The sequence below is a fragment of the Palaemon carinicauda genome, chromosome 33 (assembly GCF_036898095.1).
Source record: "Palaemon carinicauda isolate YSFRI2023 chromosome 33, ASM3689809v2, whole genome shotgun sequence".
Lineage (NCBI taxonomy): Eukaryota > Metazoa > Arthropoda > Malacostraca > Decapoda > Palaemonidae > Palaemon > Palaemon carinicauda.
The window spans coordinates 57,523,818-57,543,640 of NC_090757.1; the positions used below are offsets into that span (position 1 = coordinate 57,523,818).

Here is a 19,823-nt window from a genome sequence, read left to right on the forward strand (position 1 = left end):
CACATGTTGGGGAAAGTCCTATCACTTGTTGCACATATGAAATCCCCGCCAACGTCGACGCCCACTGGCGGCTTTTACGTGGCCAATGCTGCATTGGCGAAGGCTGTAAGTGTCTCTAAGAGATCCCCCGGTACCGGGGACTCTACTTCCTCACCCCTCACACCCTACCCACACCATCGCACATTTCATTGCAGAATGGAAACGTGTCGGCATCATCTTTAAGGGAAAGAGAAACTGTATGGAAGCGGAAAGCAGGACGAGGAAAGGTTTTTTTTTTTTCTTCTTCTTCTTTTTTGAAAGATCACCTCGGAGACGAAGGCCTTAGAGCGATCGATGGTCCCTACATCACGTGTTAGCTGGCCTGGAGAGTGGGGGTGTGCGGGTGGGGTTTAGTTGCTAAGTTAGCGGTAATTGGCCATAGCCATGTTCTATTAACACATTTGCTCACCTGAGCAGTGAGTTAAATTCTTGGTAGACGGATGACTCCCGGCGAGAAACCCAACCATTACCAGCATCCTCTCTCCAACGATATTTCCCGATAATTGGAACGCGTGCCGAGTGGAAAAGAGGGAGAGAAAGAACGCCCAGTAAACCATTTACTTCATTTAATAATGCAGTTCGCGCCACCGTGAAATGTGTCAGGGGCTGTCTGCCAGCATTCACTATTTTATTTGGAAATTTCCGGATGCATAAGATAGCCTTGTTTATCTGAAAGTTAGGTATTAATGTTTACGCTGAGGATTTCCTTATACCTCAGGTGTGCGTTTAACTGCATTGCATTTCTTTCGTTATTTTGTAATATATAAACAGTATGTTGTATTTATGAATACGTTATACTGTATACTGTTTATCTCATCGAATATACTCATGCATGCATCTGCATATTTCACTAGTGCGCGCTGGAAAGTGTTTGAATTTTCAGCACAAAAACATATACTGTACATAATAATAATTTTCTCTTGTTTCTCACTTCCTACATGACCATTCTTTTTGTCTATATTTATTTTTCTGTCCAAGCCCTTGAAATCTCCCTTGAGTTTATGAGTGACAAAGGATTTGTTTTGGTTTTAAATGGATGGGGCAACAGAATGTCAAAGGTGGTTGTAATAACTTCGTGTGGTCTCTCTCTCTCTCTCTCTCTCTCTCTCTCTCTCTCTTCTCTCTCTCTCTCTCTCTCTCTCTCTTCTCTCTCTCTCTCTCTCTCTCTCTCTCTCTCTCTCTCTCTCTATATATATATATATATATATATATATATATATATATATATATATATATATATCGTACAGCACAAACTGAAAGAAACTCGGATGATGAAAATAATATATTTTGAATAAACATCCCTCGCACGAAATTAATCTTTGTTAATAAAAATAATCCTAAAATCTTTATACGGGAAAACAGTTGAAAGTGCATTGTTGATAAGAATAATATGGTTATACAGAGAATATTTACAGATAAAATTATGCTAACACAAATAATTAGAAAATAATTAAGTTGCCACGTATTCTAGCTCACTGCTAGATGGAAAAAGGTACAAATGAAAAGGAAAATTACTTTCACGGATTGATTACAGAAGTTGTAATTACGCGAAGCTAATGTCTTTTAGTGAACTTGTTTCCCCTTGACAACAGTGAAGAAAAAAAAGAGGAATATAAATATGGATAAATCATTTGCCTCATATTGAAACGCAATCGTTGTTTGGTGCATGCGTGAGGTAAGTAGCAACCTGCACAGCTTGGGGGCTGTCATAGGGAGGTCCATAAAAAGAGACCAACAATAGAACGCTCTCCATGGAAACTTGGCAGTAAAGGGTAGTGCCACCAGTGCCTCACGCGGTGCATTGCTTAAAAGATTTAAAGGTCGCTCATGAATAGCTCAGGCAAGGGACAGTGACAATGCCCTAGAGACTGATCATATATACATATGATCAGCGCCCAAGCCCCCCTCTCCACTCAAGCTAGGACCAGGGAGGGCCAAGCAATGGCTATATATGACTCAGCAGGTAGACCCATAGGCTCCCCCGAACCCTGCATTCTTAGCTCACAAGGATGGTGAGGTTGCAGGCACTGAAAAAGCTATCGAGCTTCAGCGGGACTCGAACCCCAGTCCAGCTGATCGCCAAGCAAGTACAGTTCCAAAGGGCTACCACTTCGCACCCCTAACTACACTTTATAATCTTCTACTTTACCTTCGTTCTTGCTTCTGTTCTTTTTCTTGCTGTTCAATCTCTTGTAACCTTTGGCTCACATTGCAACTGCTGGGTTTTACAATGTAAACGCCGAATGGTCTCACAGACCCCAGCGAAGGGCTATATAGACTAAATTCATAAATCCAGTTTAATTCCCTGAAACTTCGAGTTCGCATGATATCTCGAATCGGAAAAATAGGGGAAGTATAAGAGGATTTATTTATCAGGAAGGACCATTTAAATGTGTAATTGCCTTGCTTTTATAATTTCTAAACTATGACGATATATATATATATATATATATATATATATATATATATATATATATATATATATATATATATACACACACACACACCACTAGTATATATGACCCGTTAAAGATGTCGGCTAATTGTTATATAGATATGCACAACCACACTAACTCATCAGGTATAACTATTCTCTCTCCCCCGACCCAAGGGATTGGGTGAGCTGTGCGTGACCGTATATATATATATATATATATATATATATATATATATATATATATATATATATGTATATATATATATATATTTATATATGTATATACAGTATATATATATATGTATATATGTACATATACAATAATATATATATATATATATATATATATATATATATATATATATCTGAATATATAAATATATATATATATATATATATCTGTATATATAAATAAATATATATATATATATATATATATATATATATATACTGTAAATATGTGTGGTTGTGTGCGTAGCCAGACACTTGCTCTTTATTATATATATATATATATATATACATATACATATATATATATATATATATATATATATATATATATATATATATATATATATATATTATATATTGTTGTGTGCGTAGCCAGACACTTGCTCTTTATTATATAGGGGATATATATATATATATATTTATATATATATATATATATATATATATATATATATATATATATATATATATATATATATATATATATATATATATATATATATATAGATCCCCTATATAATAAAGAGCAAATGTCTGGCTACGCACACAACCATATATTATATATATATATATATATATATATATATATATATATATATATATATATATATATATGTGTGTGTGTGTGTGTGTGTGTGTGTGTAAAATTCTTTGTTATTTTTTTTTTAATTCTTCCACTTCACTATGTTTTTCTGGGTATTAATAAATATGAAAATTATAGTTGTATTAGTAATCATTAAGCAATGATATATTTCTATTGCTTCTAATACCGGTACTAATGGCTAAGATGATGATTATAAACATTTGGAAATGGTTACTTGGAGGATTGTGTAATTTTTTATCGGTTCTGGAGATAACGAATTTCCTTTTGCCTTGTCATTAATAAGAAACTATAAAGCTCCGTCGCAACGGGATTTCATGAAATAGATCCCCTACCGAAAATTATTAGGTATCTGATCAATACGTAAAGAAAAGGCATAAATTCTCACATACAAAATAAGTGTGGGAAGGTGTAGGTAGAATGTTAGTCATAGCGAGGTAATCATCCTGACAAAGCATTCAGTCACCGGATAATCTCAAGATTGCCTGAAGGAAGGATCATGTACGTACTTGGTGCCTACTTTCTTCTTACAGCATATTCCACTTTGGGATGTCGAGGACCTCTTTTTACACGCGAATTCACATGCATTTTCTTCCCACTTATTTTTAATTGTCATCGTAAAATCAGGTTTCTCCCTCCGTTCTTTCTTAGACATGTTGCATTTAATCACTCGAATTTATATTGGATCCTCTTGATTCCTTACTATACTTTCGTCGGAGGATTTTGTAATGTCGGATGTTTTCCATCGCGCTGTTCGTCGTAAAATATAGTACAGCAACTTCAGTTTATAGTAATACTTCCTCAGAACAAAATCGAAAGAATTATTGCTCTTATTTAGGCTCTAAGATAAGTCTGTCAAAGTGAAACTTTAGCGGCGTTTCTGTTTGGTTACTCATTTTTTATTTGTGGTTCACACACACACACATACACACACACACACACACTTTTTCAGAGATATAGGGTAAATTTGTGTGTATATATATATATGTATATATATATATATATATATATATATATATGTATGTATATATATATATATATATATATATATATATATATATATATATATATATATATATATATATATATGTATATATATATACTGTATATATATATATATATATATATATATATATATATATATATATATATAGTTATAGATATAGATGCTTGTGTGTGTGAGATAGTGTACATATGTATATGCTTGCATGCATTAGCATACAGTGCATTCATGCCCGTGTCCTGCACAAGACAAGGCAATCTGAACACACACACACATACCTTCTCGAAACGAGAGAGAGAGAGAGAGAGAGAGAGAGAGAGAGAGAGAGAGAGAGAGAGACGGCCGGTGTTTCTATGTAAACGATTATTAAACAACACAAGCTTCACTGCAAAGACCAGAGCGAGGAAAAGGGTGGGAGGGGGAACGGGTTGGCTAAGCGAGAGGAGGAGGTGTCAGAAAGGCATTTCCTATTTAACTCGACAGTTGTTTATCTGTTTACGGGGCAACATAGTTTCACAACGGCCAAAAATTTAAATTTATTAATGTATTATTTTCTCTTTCATTTTCCTGCGTCTCAGTTTCAGGTACAACTTCATGTTTAAACTGATAATCATCATCATCATCATCCGTAACTATAGTCATTTTTTTTTAATGAGGCGTATTTGCACCGACTCGCAGCTGTGCTCTTTTAGCTCGGAAAAGTTTCCTGCTATGTAATTGGTTAGAATTATTTTGTCCAACCAATCAGAGAGCAGGAAACTTTTCCGAGCTAAAAGGGCACTCCTGCGAGTCGGTGCAAATGCACCTCATTAAAAAAAAATTGAGTATAGTCCTTCTACTCTCAATTGTTTATGGTCTTTCTAGGACAGTCTATACCCGAAAATTTTCTCAGCTCGTCTATCCATTGTCTTCTCTTTTTTCCTATAATTCTTTTTAATTGATTATACCTGTGATGAAATAATATCTTCAAATATAATTATAATTTTTTTTTTAACATAGAATAAGCGTACAATGTTCTACGTTGGTTTTTATCGCTATCCCTACGTGAGGGTAAAAATGTAATGGCTTTAGATACGCTTGAACGTTTAAACGGACAACATCGGAGGTCATATAATCAAAGATCCCCTCTCTCTCTCTCTCTCTCTCTCTCTCTCTCTCTCTCTGATAACGTATATATGTATATATATATATACATATATATATGAGAGAGAGAGAGAGAGAGAGAGAGAGAGAGAGAGAGAGAGAGAGAGAGAGAGAGAGAGAGAGAGAGAGGATTGTTGATGATATGATCCCCGATGTGTGTATGTGTGTGTAAAGTTGGCGTGTGTGTGTGTGTGTGTGTGTGTGTGTGTGTGTGTAAAGTTGGCGTTTGTGTCATATGAAACATTCAAATTCAATTTTGTAATTGAAGAAAACTCTCACTCAAATGGTGGTTCTGACAACGCCTACTTCTCCGCTCACTACATCCATTCGTGTGGAAACGAGTCTGGGTTCCACATGACTTAATGTGTGATCTGTAAAGAGATACAAACTTGTCCCGAAAGTGGACGGAGGAACTTGTTCTGGAGGACCGATGGTAATTATACTTGATGTCAAAAGATGTAATACTACTACTACTATTACTTCAAAAGTTCAAACTTACTTCGAAAGTTCAAACTTGCAGCCAATGTTTTCATGTTGAACAGATTGACATAAATCTCTCTTCACAGTTTATATAGGAGAGATTTATTTTTATGTTGTTACTGTTCTTAAAGTGTTTTGTTATAATAGTTCGTTTATTTAGTTCCTTATTTCCTTTCCTCACCAGACTATTTTCACATGTTGGTGCCCTTGTGCTTATAGCTTCCCACTTTCCCAACTAGGGTTGTAGCTTAAATAATAATAATAATAATAATAATAATAATAATAATAGCATAGCTTGTGTTAATTTCAAGGAGCTAATTAGGGAGATTTCTGTTGGTTAGATTGTATCTTTCCATTGCCGAGAGAGAGAGAGAGAGAGAGAGAGAGAGAGAGAGAGAGAGAGAATTCAGAAGTATGAAGTTGAAGATTATGGAAGATAAATGGAGTTTAGTGAGATCGGTGTTACTGTATGGACATGAGTCTTGGTATGACAATGAAACAATATCCAACAGATTTGGTAGATTTGAGATCAAAGCCCTCAGAAGATTAGAAATGAAACTATAAGAGATATTACTCGAGTGCTATATGTGGATGAGATCAGGGTGAGGGGTAGATGGAGATGGCTTGTGCATGCTCTTTGCACTCCCCAAGAGAGATTAGTTCACCTAACTTTCAACTGGGCTCCACAAGGCACTAAAAGAGTTGGAAGTCCCAGGCCCACATGACTGAGGACAATGTAGTATATATTTAAAAGCTCAAGATACAGACGACCGGCGAAATCTAATAGATGCTCTTTGCGTTAATAGGCGTAGGAGGAGATGGTGATGATGATGAGAGAGAGAGAGAGAGAGAGAGAGAGGCAAGAAGTTGGAGGTTATGGAAGACAAAACAAAATCACTATAACAAAAATCACCTCCAGGGTGATGTAGTACTTTCAATACGTGTCACCGTAGCACCTATACCTCGCCTGCGTTGCCTGGGCGTATCCCTTATAAATATCCGGTAAGACCTCTTTCTTGCCTTACCTGTAACGCGCTACGGGTCAACTTTGACCCAGTACCCCAATAAATATGAATGATAAAAAATGCCGTTCGCAGAGGATTGTCTGGGACGGGATCTTTAGTATAAAAGACTGGGGTAGAGGTGGTTTTTGAAGGTGGGTGTGGCAATGAACAACTTGAGTAGGAGATAAGAAACTTCTTAGTTTACACCTGAGGTGGTTTTGTAACACGACGGCAGTTGTGTTAATATTTGGTGAGACACGTAAAAACATTTACACACACACACACACACACACACACACATATATATATATATATATATATATATATATATATATATATATATATATATATATATATAAATAATTGTATGTGTATACAGTATGTATACATATAAAATATATATGTATTTATATATATTTTCAGATGATGGGGAGGAATATATATATATATATATATATATATATATATATATATATATATATATATATATATGTATAGATAGATATATATATGTCTATATGCGTGTGTGTGTTTGTGTATTTATAAACATATATACTGTATATACTTTATGTGTGTGCCTACACACAAACACACACACACATATATATATGTATATATATACATATATAAATAGATTGAGAGATAGATAGATCGATAGATATTAGAGAGAGATAGAGTATAAACTGTGTGCTTTACGAGGCTTTGAGCTGCTGTTTACGCCAAGATAATCAAACTAAATGTTCTTGAGGGGGGGGGGGGACTTGCTGCTGTACCATTTCCTGAAGTTCGCTCTTATCAGCAAGTTTACCAGAGCCATCTTAAATCCTGCAAGAAAATGGGTCTTACCATTGAGTTGATTAAAATTCAATGTATATGTTTAGAATTGAATTTTTGCATATGTTGCGTTGCATAATCACCACGGTACTTGACTATTACGAGTTGATACCTAATGTGATTATCGCTAATCGCTTATCCCATGGCACCCAGGATAGTTGAATGAGTTAGGTGCATCTTCAAATTGCTTTCATCCGCCGCTCTTCGTTCTGCTGAACGGCGGCAAATGGAATTAAGAATGCTGAAACGTGAATATATGTTCCTCCAGTAAGCGTATGTCAATTCCCTTACGTTATGATGTGTCGACGTAAACTGTAGGTGAAGCATATCGGCGGTCGCGGTAGCTACGTCTTGTCCGAAAGTCTTGTATGACAACAGTGTGGTCCTAGTGACTCACTATTATAAAATCCACACCCACTTCTTGGCAAAGATTGAAAACGTCATTTGTACTTACCATTCTTAAGCTCATGGTAGATGACGTCTATGTGGAATCGCGGGCTCCTCTTGGACGTAGATGGTTCCATAAAGGTATGTCACTCGAAAAAAATTTTTATCTGTTAACACAGGGTCATTTCCCGTCGACACGCACTTGCACCAGATGCCACTATGATCGGGTGCCATACGTTGGCCCAAACTGTCGTTTCGTTTTGGCCTTTTCTTTTTAATAGCTGGGTATCCCTATCATCTCTTGAGTACCCTATGATGTCATTAACATGATCTTAATTTATTTTCATTGTTTTGCAACGCAATAGGAATTATCGGAAAGAAACGCCTACAAGGATGTAAGATCATACGTCTGGTAGTGCCGAATTCCTGTCCTCCTCTTCTCCTCCACCACCTCCCATCCGAAACATCCTCCCTGTCGGGAGGGACCCGATGGAGTCGGCCAGCTGATTTTGCGACGGGTAGTAAAGTCAGATATCTCGTCGACGTCCGTAATATGCGAGTGTTCATCGCACAATATCCTTAACAGAAAATCTGAGATGTTATGTGGTGCTAAAGCATTCTTTCCATAATGCTGAATGAATTTACCACATGTTCAAGACGCCTTGCTCATTAAAATGTAGGAAAAAATGCGAGAAACTTTAAGCGAATGATGAATTCAAGCAAAACAAAGTTTCAAGGTCACATCAGTATTGGGTTATTGGGAGGGGACCGTATAGATGAGGGAGGAGGTAGGTTGTGATTTTGTCCTTGACGTTCGTTGAAATGAATATTCTCCTCCTTAAATGTAAGCAACTGAACATAAACCGGTTGGCAGCTACAGATTTGAATTCAAAACTCTTAAGATATAGTATTTATAATGTTTTTCTAATCATGTCAATTGCATATGGGTATGAGCCCGAGTACTCTTATTTCTAAAAGAATGAAAGTAACGTGAACCGTGAAAATCCATAAGTAATACGGAGGAAACCACGTAAAGCCCTAAATAAAACATAAGAGACTACGAAAAGACTTAAATAAAACGCAGGAGACCATGAAAAGCCGTAAAAAACCGCAGGGCACCACGAAAAGACTTGAATAAAACGCAGGACACCACGAAAAGTCTTATATAAAACGCAGGACACCACGAAAAGCCTTAAATTGAACGCAAAAGACCATGGAAAGCCTTTAATAAAACGCAGTAAAGCACGAACATCCTTAAATAAAACGGAAGAGTCCATGAAAAGCCTCAAATAAAACGCCAGAGACCATGAAAAGTCTTGAGTAAAACGCAGGCCATGAAAAGCCTCAAATGAAACGCAGGAGACCATGAAAACTCTTAAATAAAATGCAGGAGACCATGAAAAAACTCAAATGATATGCAGGAGACCTTAAGTCAAACGCAGGAAACCATGAAAAGCCTTAAATAAAACTCAAGAAACCATGAAAAGCCCTAAATAAAACTCAAGAAACCATGAAAAGCCTTAAATAAAACGTGGGAGACTATGAAAACCTTAAATAAAACTCAGGAAACCATGAAAAGCCTTAAATAGAACGCAGGAGATCATGAATAGCCTTAAATGAAACGTAGGAGACCGTGAAAAACTTTGAATAAAATGCAGACCTTAAAAAGCCCAAATTGAAATGTAGGAGACCATGAAAAGCCGTTAATAAAACGCTGGGGACCATGAAAAGCTTTAATAAAATGCAGGAGACCATGAAAAGCCTTAAATAAAACGCTGGAGACTATGCAAAACCTTAAAGAAAATGAAGGAGACCATGAAAAGCCTAGAATAAAACTGAGGAGACCATGGAAAGCTTAAGATGAAACGCAGGACACCACGAAAAGCCTTGAATAAAATGCAGGAGACCATGGAATGTCTTCAATGAAACGCAGATCTTGAAATGCAGGATACCATGAAAAATTAAAAGCCTTAATTAAATCGCAGGAAACCATGAAAAACCTTAAATAAAACGTACGAGGCAACGAAAAGCTTTAAATAAAACGGAAAAGACCACGAAAAGCCTTAAATAAAACGCAGGCGACCATGAAAAGCCTGAAATATAACGCAGGAGACCATGAAAAGCCTTGAATAAAACGCACGAAACCATGAAGCCTTAAATATAACTCAGGAGACCATGAAAAGCCTTAAATAAAACGCAGGAAACCATGAAGCCTTGAATGAAATGCAGGAGACCATGAAAAGCCTTAAATAAAATGAAGGAGACCATGAAAGCCTTTAATAAATTGCAGGAGACCATGAAAGCCTCAAATAAAACGCAGACCATGAAAAATTAAAAGCCATAAAGAAAACTCAGGAGACCATGAAAACACTTATATGAAATGCAGGAAACCATGAAAAGCCGTAAATGAAATGCAGAACATAATAACCTTAAATAAAACGCAAGACACCATGAAAAATGAAAAGCCTAAACTAAAACTCAGGAGACCTTGAAAAGTCTTAAATAAAACGTAGAAGAACATGACAGGCAGGAGACCATGAAAAGTCGTAAATAAAATACAGAACATAATAGCATTAAATGAAACGCAGGACACCATGAAAAAGGAAAAGATTTAGATAAAACGCAGGAGAACATGAAAGCCTTAAATCAAACGCAGGAAACCACGAAAAGCCTTTAATAAAACTCAGGAGACCATGAAAAGCTATAAAAAAGGCAGAACATAATAGCATTGAATAAAAAGCAGGGCACCATGAAAAAGGAAAAGATTTAAAACTCAAGAGACCATGAAAAGCCTTAAATAAAATGCAGGAGACCACAAAAAGCCTTAAATAAAACTCAGGAAACCATGATAAGTCATAAATAAAACGCAGAACATAATAACATTAAATAAAACACAGGACACCATGAAAAAGGAAAAGTTTTAAAACTCAGAAAAAACTCAGGAGACTATGAAAAGCCTTAAATAAAACGCAGGAGAGTATGAAAGCCTTAAATCAAACGCAGGAGACCACGAAAAGCCTTTAATAAAACTCAGGAGACCATGAAAAGCCATAAATAAAAGGCAGAACATAATAGCATTAAATAAAACGCAGAACACCATGTAAAAGGAAAAGACTTAAAACTCAGAAGACCATGAAAAGCCTTAAATAAAAAGCAGGAGACCACAAAAAGCTTTAAATATAACTCAGGAGACCATGAAAAGCCTCAATTGAAACGCAGGAGAATATGAAAGTTTTAAATAAAACTCAGGAGGCAATGAAAAGCCTTAAATAAAACGTTGGCGAAAAGAGAAGACAGAACTTAATGGCTTCTCCTAATTTCCATGGAGGAATTGCATGTGGTATGCGTGTTGTTCTCTGGTATTTTGTAAGAATAAAGCAATAACTAGAGTTTATTTCTGGGACTGAACTGATTGTATACAGTACAAGCGTGGACTGAGCGGTGACAGAACTTTAAAACAAACCTGCGTTTATCGATTGTACTGAAACAATTGCACCACGTGGAGCGAAGTGTGCTGTAGTAATAAGATGTTTGTATGTGAAAACTTCTCTCTCTCTCTCTCTCTCTCTCTCTCTCTCTCTCTCTCTCTCTCTCTCTCTCTCTCTCTCTCTCTCTCTATTTATATATATATATACATATATATATATATATATATATATATATATATATATTATTACTCTTGTGTTTACCCATAATTACTTGGTGATGTACATTAATATTCTGTTATTTAATTTGACGTAATCTAATAATGGACACTTTCAGATGGATAAGTTCGCTACAAATATGCATTGTTGATGGATGAGAAAAACTAATTTTATTTTATCCGAAATTGATAATTAATTCTGCAAGAGCACCGATTAAAAGAATCATGATTAATTGTTATTGTTTACAAGGTTTACAAGTGTATGTTATTAAGACAAAGAGAGTCGTTGCTAAGCAAGCTTCTTGTTTTTTTTAATTTACATATGAAATATTTATTTTAATGTTATTAATGTTCTTATTTTTTATTACTTCTCATGTAGTCTATTTATATCCTTTTCTCTCTGAGCTATTTTTCCCTGTTAGAGCCCTTGGGTTAAAACCTCCTGCTTTTCCAACTAGGGTTGTAGATTAGTTCGTTGATAATAATAGTAATTCCCCTTTTTTAGAATAAACATTGAAAGGATGAATAATATAATCAAATTAGCTCATCGGTAACTTTTATATTAAAGAACTGTTACCTTTTTTTTTCTTTTTTTTTCTCCTGAAGTTTAAGCATTTGGTCGTATGTATTGATACGTATATTCTGGGCACTTTTATATTATTATTATTATTATTATTATTATTATTATTATTATTTGCTAAGCTACGACCCTAGTTGGAAAAGCAAGATGCTATAAGCCCAGGGGCCCCAACAGGGAAAATACTCCAGTGAGGAAAGGAAACAAGGGAAAATAAAAAGTTTTAAGAACAGTAACATTAAATAGATATTTCCTATGTAAACAATAAAAACTTTAACAAAACAAGAGGAAGAGAAATTAGATAGAATAGTGTGCCTGAGTGTACCCTCAAACAAGAGCACTCTAACCCAAGACAGTGGAAGACCATGGTACAGAGGCTATGGCACTACCCAAGAATAGAGAACAATGGTTTGATTTTGGAGTGTCTTTCTCCTAGAAGAGCTGCTTAACATAGCTAAAGAGTCTATTCTACCCTTACCAAAAGGAAAGTAGCCACTGAACAATTTCAGTGCAGTAGTTAACCCCTTGCGTGAAGAAGAATTGTTTGGTAATCTCAGTGGTGTAAAGTGTATGAGAATAGTGGAGAATCTGTAAAGAATAGGCCAGACTATTCGGTGTATGTGTAGGCAAAGGGAAAGAACCGTAACCAGAGAGAAGACTCCACTTTAGTACTCTCTGACCAGTAAAAGGACCACATAACTCTCTGGCGGTAGTATCTCAACGGGCGGCCGGTGCCCTGTCCAACATACTACCTTTCAATGAAGCATGATGGTTAATGCAGTGTAAGCCGGTCATTACAGATTTCTTTTCATTATTGCAATAACGAGATGAACAATAATCTAGAATTTTTTTTTACTCAATATGCAGTTGGCTCTAGTCTTTGATTCTCCATCATACTACACAGTTTTCTAAAAGTTTTATCCCAGCTATAACCAGGTTGTGGAATGACCTTCCTAATCAGGCAGGTGAATCGGTGGAACTTCAGAAGTTCAAACTTGCAACGAATGTTTTCATGTTGAACAGACTGACATGAGTCCTTCTTCACAGTTTTCATGTTCAACTATTCTAAGGGATCTGTTTTGTTCGAGTAAGTATTGGATGTCTTTCATTGCATTAGATCTTATTGATAACTGGATGTATTGTCCTTTTATTTCCTCTTTCCATTTATTTTATTCTGGTGAGCCCCGACAAACTAAGAAAGTTACTATTGCTATGTAACTGGTGGCTATAGATATTTCACACTCCTACACTACTCACTCACACACACACGCATCACGTTTTCCTGTGATTTTTACGCACACACACACACGCGCGCATATATATATATATATACACACACACACACACACACACACATATGGAATAGTCAATATCTTAGTAACGTCCAAAAATCGAAGACAGAATCTCTAGACAAAATGAGGTTCAGACAATTTTCAGGATAACAGGCAAATTGCATTTACCCTTCTACATTTATTGATTTTGTTTCCAGACGTGTTGCAAATCACTTCGCGACTCATCAGGATTACATTGCTGGTGCTATCCAAAAAAAATGTTATCTTAAAATTTTCACCAAACTAACTTTTAAATTAAAGTATAATTCCATTGCTCAACCACTGTAACCCATTGAAATATTACCGCTAGAGAGTTATTGTGTCCTATGATTGGTCAGACAGTACTAATTTGATCCCTCTCTCTGGTTACATCTCTTTTCCTTTGCCTACGCAAACACCGAATAGTCTGGCGTATTCTTTGTAAATTCTCCTGTCCTCATACACCTGACAACACAGAGATTACTAAACAATTTTTCTTTACTCAGGGGGTTAACTACTGGTAGGGGTAGAAGAGAATCTTCAGCATTGGTAAGCAGCTCTTCTATGAGAATGACACTCCAAAATCAAACGATTGTTCTCTAGTCTTGGGTAGTGCCCCTGTACTAAGGTCTTCTTCCATTATCTTGGGGGGTAGAGTTCGCTTGCTTGAAGGTACAGTCAGGCACATTATTCTATATTATTTCTCTTCCTCTTGTATTTTATTTGAAGTTTTCTTAATTTATATGTGAAAGATCTATTTTAATGTTGTTACTGTTCTTAATATATTTTATAATTGTTTATTGCAACTCTCATAGCCTATTTATTTTGTTGTTTCCTTTCCTCACTGGGATTTTTTTCGTTTTGAGGTCCTTTTGTTGAATGCATCCTCCTTTTCCAACGAGGATTATAGCTTAACTAAAAGTAGTAACGATGATAATAATAGTAATAATAATAATAATGGTAATGATAATAACAATAATAATGATAATACTAATAATAATGATAATTATAATAATTACATCCGCATTTAAAGCATCTAATTTAATGCTGGCTTACAAGTAGTTTGGTAAGAATTCACACATTAACTACTTGTATGTGTAGATTTTTTTTCTGTCGATAAAATTCTCCGGAGATTGCACATTCAACAGTGATTGTTTAACCTAAAAATATATAAGTTTTTATCGAAAGATTTCTGCAAAATTTAATACAGATGAAGTTTTATTTAAGGAATCTCATATCGAGGTTGGACCAGATCTAGAAGCATGTTTACTTACTTTACTTTACGGGTTGCTTCTTTGGTCCTATACAGCAGGGGAAACCTACTCTATAAGACCTTCACAGTAATTTTATCCTGTTCGTTCCAAAACATTCAACACCTGACACTGCATATTACTCGTTTATTGTCAAATCCAAACTTTCCCTGGTCATATTGGTTTTGGCTAATTTTCACGGCCGGATGCCTTTCCTGCCGCCAACCCTCCCCATTTACCAGGGTTTGGGACCGCACCAAGTTGAGGCTGGCTCCCCCCCCCCCTCAGTGGCTGGTCAGAAACATCGACCCCACATAAAAGTGGGAAAAGATGCAGACAAACAAGGAGAAGATTGTCAAATCCAAACTATAGAAGCACTTAGAGAACAAGAAAGTCTTCAGTTTCCCCTTGAAAGTCTTATTATCTTCAGTCTTTCGGATATCTAGTGGGAGCTTATTGTATAATTTTATATATATGTGTACTTGAATTAATATTGTTTATTTGAAAAATAACTTTAGGTGTAAGATATGGTTATTACTTTTGGTTATCGTGCATGTGTCTTATGTAAATAACCCAATCTTTTGGCTCTTGAGGTTCATTTTAATCAAATGCCCAAGCGTTCAGACCACATGTTTTTAGTTTGTTGTAATTTTGTAAACATTGAAATAGTGAATGAGGTTTGTAAAAAATTTAATTTTGTTACATGATACTAATTATTAGACTTGCTGATAGGGAAAACTGCCCCTATATTTTTCTTTTTGAATAGAAAACAGAAGGGCATTGCATACGGGACAGTATCTCCTATTGCTTTTTTTTTTTTTTTTGTCTGTAGAAATATTATCCTGGATATATTGTTCTTCTCTTTTTACCGTTTTGTAGATATTTCCAGTTAGTTTTTGGGCATCTGTTAAGGTAGAAAAGCTACCCTCCCAAAAAATTTGGCTGTTTCCACACAGGCTGGGATTCAGTAGATGCACGCTGAAGTGGTCTGAAGCTTGAATATACAATACAGTCTCAAATGAGACGGTTCACACGGAGAGCGGAAGACACTGGCTGGAATGATCTTATTGGAATTGATGTAAAGTATTCTAAGTTAAGCTTCCCCCCGTTCCTGTCCTCTGAGTCGCCTCCTGTGTGAACGAAGCTTTTATCTTTTGCTCTTTGCGTGAACGGTATCTTTTGAATGTGTATTCTCATTCAAGCTTCAATCCGCTTTGCTGAACCATCGCCTCTATAGATGCAGCCTATGACTAAAGCAGTTTTGCAGTTGGAGGAAAAAGCAGGCTGAACCTTGAATTATAAACATAACGATTCTAATGAGAGGCCTTTCCAACCAGTGTCTTTAACACTGAGAGACTGCTCTCATTGGATGCAATGTATTTTAGATTCCAGCTCCTGCCAGTACCTGCTCTGTGTGGACGCAGCCTTAAGGAACAGAAACTTAAATCGAAAAAACATTGATCCCAATGAGACCATTCTTGTTACGCTCTTCATCTCTCATTTAATAGTCTCAGTGGAATGAATACAGTGATCCCTCGTTTATCATGGTTAATGGGGACCGGATACCCCCGCGATTGGCAAAATTTTGCGAAGTAGGAATGGACCCCTCCCCCGTAAGTTTTGTATGTGTGTGGGTACAAGAATGTTTAAAATATTGTTTGCATATATATGCTTTATATACAGTATATGTACAGTATATTATGCTTAAATCTATTGTATTTAAAGTATAAAATCATTACAGTACAGTGCTGTAATGTATACTACATTCACTCACAAATATTTTACAAAAATCTACAAATAATATACATTAACTCACTCATATATTTTACTTAAATCTACACTTTTTAATGAATTACTGCTTACAAACCATTCACACACACTCTCTCTCTCTCTCTCTCTCTCTCTCTCTCTCTCTCTCTCTCTCTCTCTCTCTCTCTCTCTCTCTCTCTCTCTCTCTCTCATACGATACGATATTATGGTGTTCTAATACTCACCAATGACAGTAATATCTTCAGCTGTAATGTTGACAATGACGCTACAAATGACGATGATGACGACGATAAAGGCGATAACGATGACAGACCTGTACAGTTCGATGGATGTGATGGTGAATGATGATGATGGTGTCACTGCACAGGTATAATGAGCCATTTAAAACGGTTCTGGAAGAGCCTCATCATCATCAGGTATCGGCGCTGGGTCGTCGTCATCTGCTTATGAGAGAGGCACAGAGGCTACCACTCCACTCGAAGAAGGTCGAGGTTCACCCGAAGGCTCTTCTGCTGGAGGCGCTGACGGTGTAGCTGGGTTTTTAAACTTTGTCAAGAACATGGTGATGTATAGTTGCTGTCGTTGTTTTCTCTTTTGTTGCAAAAGTACCCTTGTATAAGGCCATAACCCCATCAACATGGTTGCAAAACTCGACAGCTCAAACCTTGTTCTCATCGACTTTTTGTGCAAAGCGGCGTTGCAATGCCCTTGCCATGTTACACATTTCTTGCAGGTTCTCCTGTGTAAGGCCAGTCTTATTAATTTCTTCAATTTGCTCTTCTTCACTCTCTTCTTCACTTGCTAACTTCTTTATTTCAAGGTCTTCTTCTGTCAGCGGGTCTGAACGGGCCTCGATAAGGCTGTTCATGTCTTCTTCCGTCATGTCGGCGAATCCTTCTTCCTTAATTATGCGGCAAGCGTCGCCACCTTTTCCACTGCCGAGTGATGGATTTCGTCAGGAGTGAAGCCTGAGTAATCATGAACAACTGCAGGCCATAATTTCTTCCAACTTGTACTGATGGTTTCTGTTTTCATTTCTTGCAATGCTTGCTGCAAGTTAGTCAAATATGACACAGTGTTGTACTTGCGACAGTACTTTTTCAAAGTGAAGCCATCTTCGTTGTCATTGTCAACGTCATCGACGTCAACTGCCGCGATGAGGCCCTACATCGTAGCACAAGTGTAAAGTGCCTTAAATGCACGAATGATCCCTTGATCCATCGGCTGTATAAGTGCTGTGGTGTTACGGAGCAGAAGCTTGACCTGCACCGCATCATACTGCAGGTCTGTTGCATGGCCTCCTGCACAGTACACCAAGAGTAGGACCTTGAAAGGGAGGCCCTTCTCAGCCAGATACAGCTTTACCTCAGGAACAAAGCAGTGAATGAACCAGACAGTTGTCAAGGCTTTAGTTATCCAGGCCTTTGCGTTATTCATCCAATAAACGGGGTACGTAGCCTTATTTTTATTTTTCAAGGCCCGTGGATTTTTAGCCTTATAGATAAGGTCTGCAGCATTACCACACATGATAAGTGTGACTCGGTCCTTGTGCGCCTTGTAGCCTTGTCTGTGCACTTCATCCTTGAAGAGGATTGTACGTGATGGCATTCTCTTCCAAAAAAAAGACCTGTCTCGTCCATATTGAAAACTTGTTCGGCCAGGTACTTGCCATCCTTGATCATTTTTGAAAATTCAGCCTCCACGTAATGACGGGCAGCATCAGTGTCGGCAGAGGCAGCCTCGCCATACAAAGGCACACTTTTGAGGTTGTATCGCTTTTGAAATTTGTCGAACCAGCTTTTGCTGGGAAATTTTTACAAGAAGTACGTGGTCTCCGTTATCTAGTTTTCTAGCCCCTCTATGTACCCCATGGATTTTTAAAGAACTTATTTTCTAGTAGTGTATGTCTTTGGTTACTGAGGCCTCATGTAATCGAAATATTGATCAGTTACGTAAATTTCGTTATCCTTCACGGGCATATGATACCCTAGGATCGGTAGGGTCCCGATGGATGTGATAATGATTGTCTGTTTCAGAGTGCCCTTCTAGTATTCTGTTAATCATGAAACTTTGAAATAAAAATGTCCCCTTCCCAAAAGAATTGAAGATCCAATAGAGACGAAATGCTGATATATATATATATATATATATATATATATATATATATATATATATATATATATATATATATATATATATATATATATATATATATATATGTGCGTGTGTGTGTGTGTGTGTGTGGTGTATATGTATATATATACATATACATATACATATATATATATATGTATATGTATATATATACATATACATATATATATGTGTATATATACATACATATATATATATATATATATATATTTTATATATATATATATCATAGGTCATTGATTTTTCTTGCTGGTTACGTGGTAACCTGAACAAATCTCCCTTATATGATAAAGAGCTAGTGTTTAGTTATATATATATATATATATATATATATATATATATATATATATATGTATATATATACACATACATTTATTTCCTGTCACGCTTAGGGTGAGAAGGAATAGCCATACCCTAGCGAGAGGGTGTATCCGGAGAGGTACACTCGGAAACCATACTCTCCCACAAATTGCCGAACCAGCGGTTCTAGTTACGAAAGAGGGAGGAGGTGGGAACGGTTGAATCTGTGTCTGTGTGTGTGTGTGCCTATCTATCTAAATATTTAGAGGTCATTTTGGCGGGTCGCGTACACTTGTACATGTATAACCTCCTTTGATAAGATTATCCTTCCTGTTTTACTTCCTTCTAAGCTTCTCGGGTCGCCGTGATCTTTGACGTAGTTGTTATAAGATCCCTTCCACAGCTCTCGACATTTCACCCTCTTCCCCTGTTCTCTAACAGGGCCTTTTTTTTCCATAATTGGCCGTCTCTTCACAGGTGAGTGTCTGAAGCAGCTGCTGCATTTGAAATCCAATCAAACTATTATTGATTTTCTATCTCTGAGGTGATGTCTGTCAAAAACAAAAAGGAAGAGCGACCAAGAAAGGAGAGAAACATCAAATTGGGATGTTGTCTGTGGAATGCTGTTACAGTTTTTATAGTTTATATTGGTGATATTTA

General features: G+C 36.5%; 1 protein-coding gene across 1 annotated transcript in view; it reads right to left on the reverse strand.

Moving 5' to 3' along the window:
- Positions 1–8,390, reverse strand: part of LOC137625958 (ribosomal protein S6 kinase alpha-5-like) — a 226,524-nt gene extending 218,134 nt beyond the window's left edge. Inside the window, exon 1 of the mRNA XM_068357023.1 lies at positions 8,227–8,390. Within this exon, the coding sequence (XP_068213124.1) occupies positions 8,227–8,296 (70 nt within the window). The 5' untranslated portion in view covers positions 8,297–8,390. The remainder of the gene's footprint in view (positions 1–8,226) is intronic.
- Positions 8,391–19,823: the final 11,433 nt, after the last annotated feature.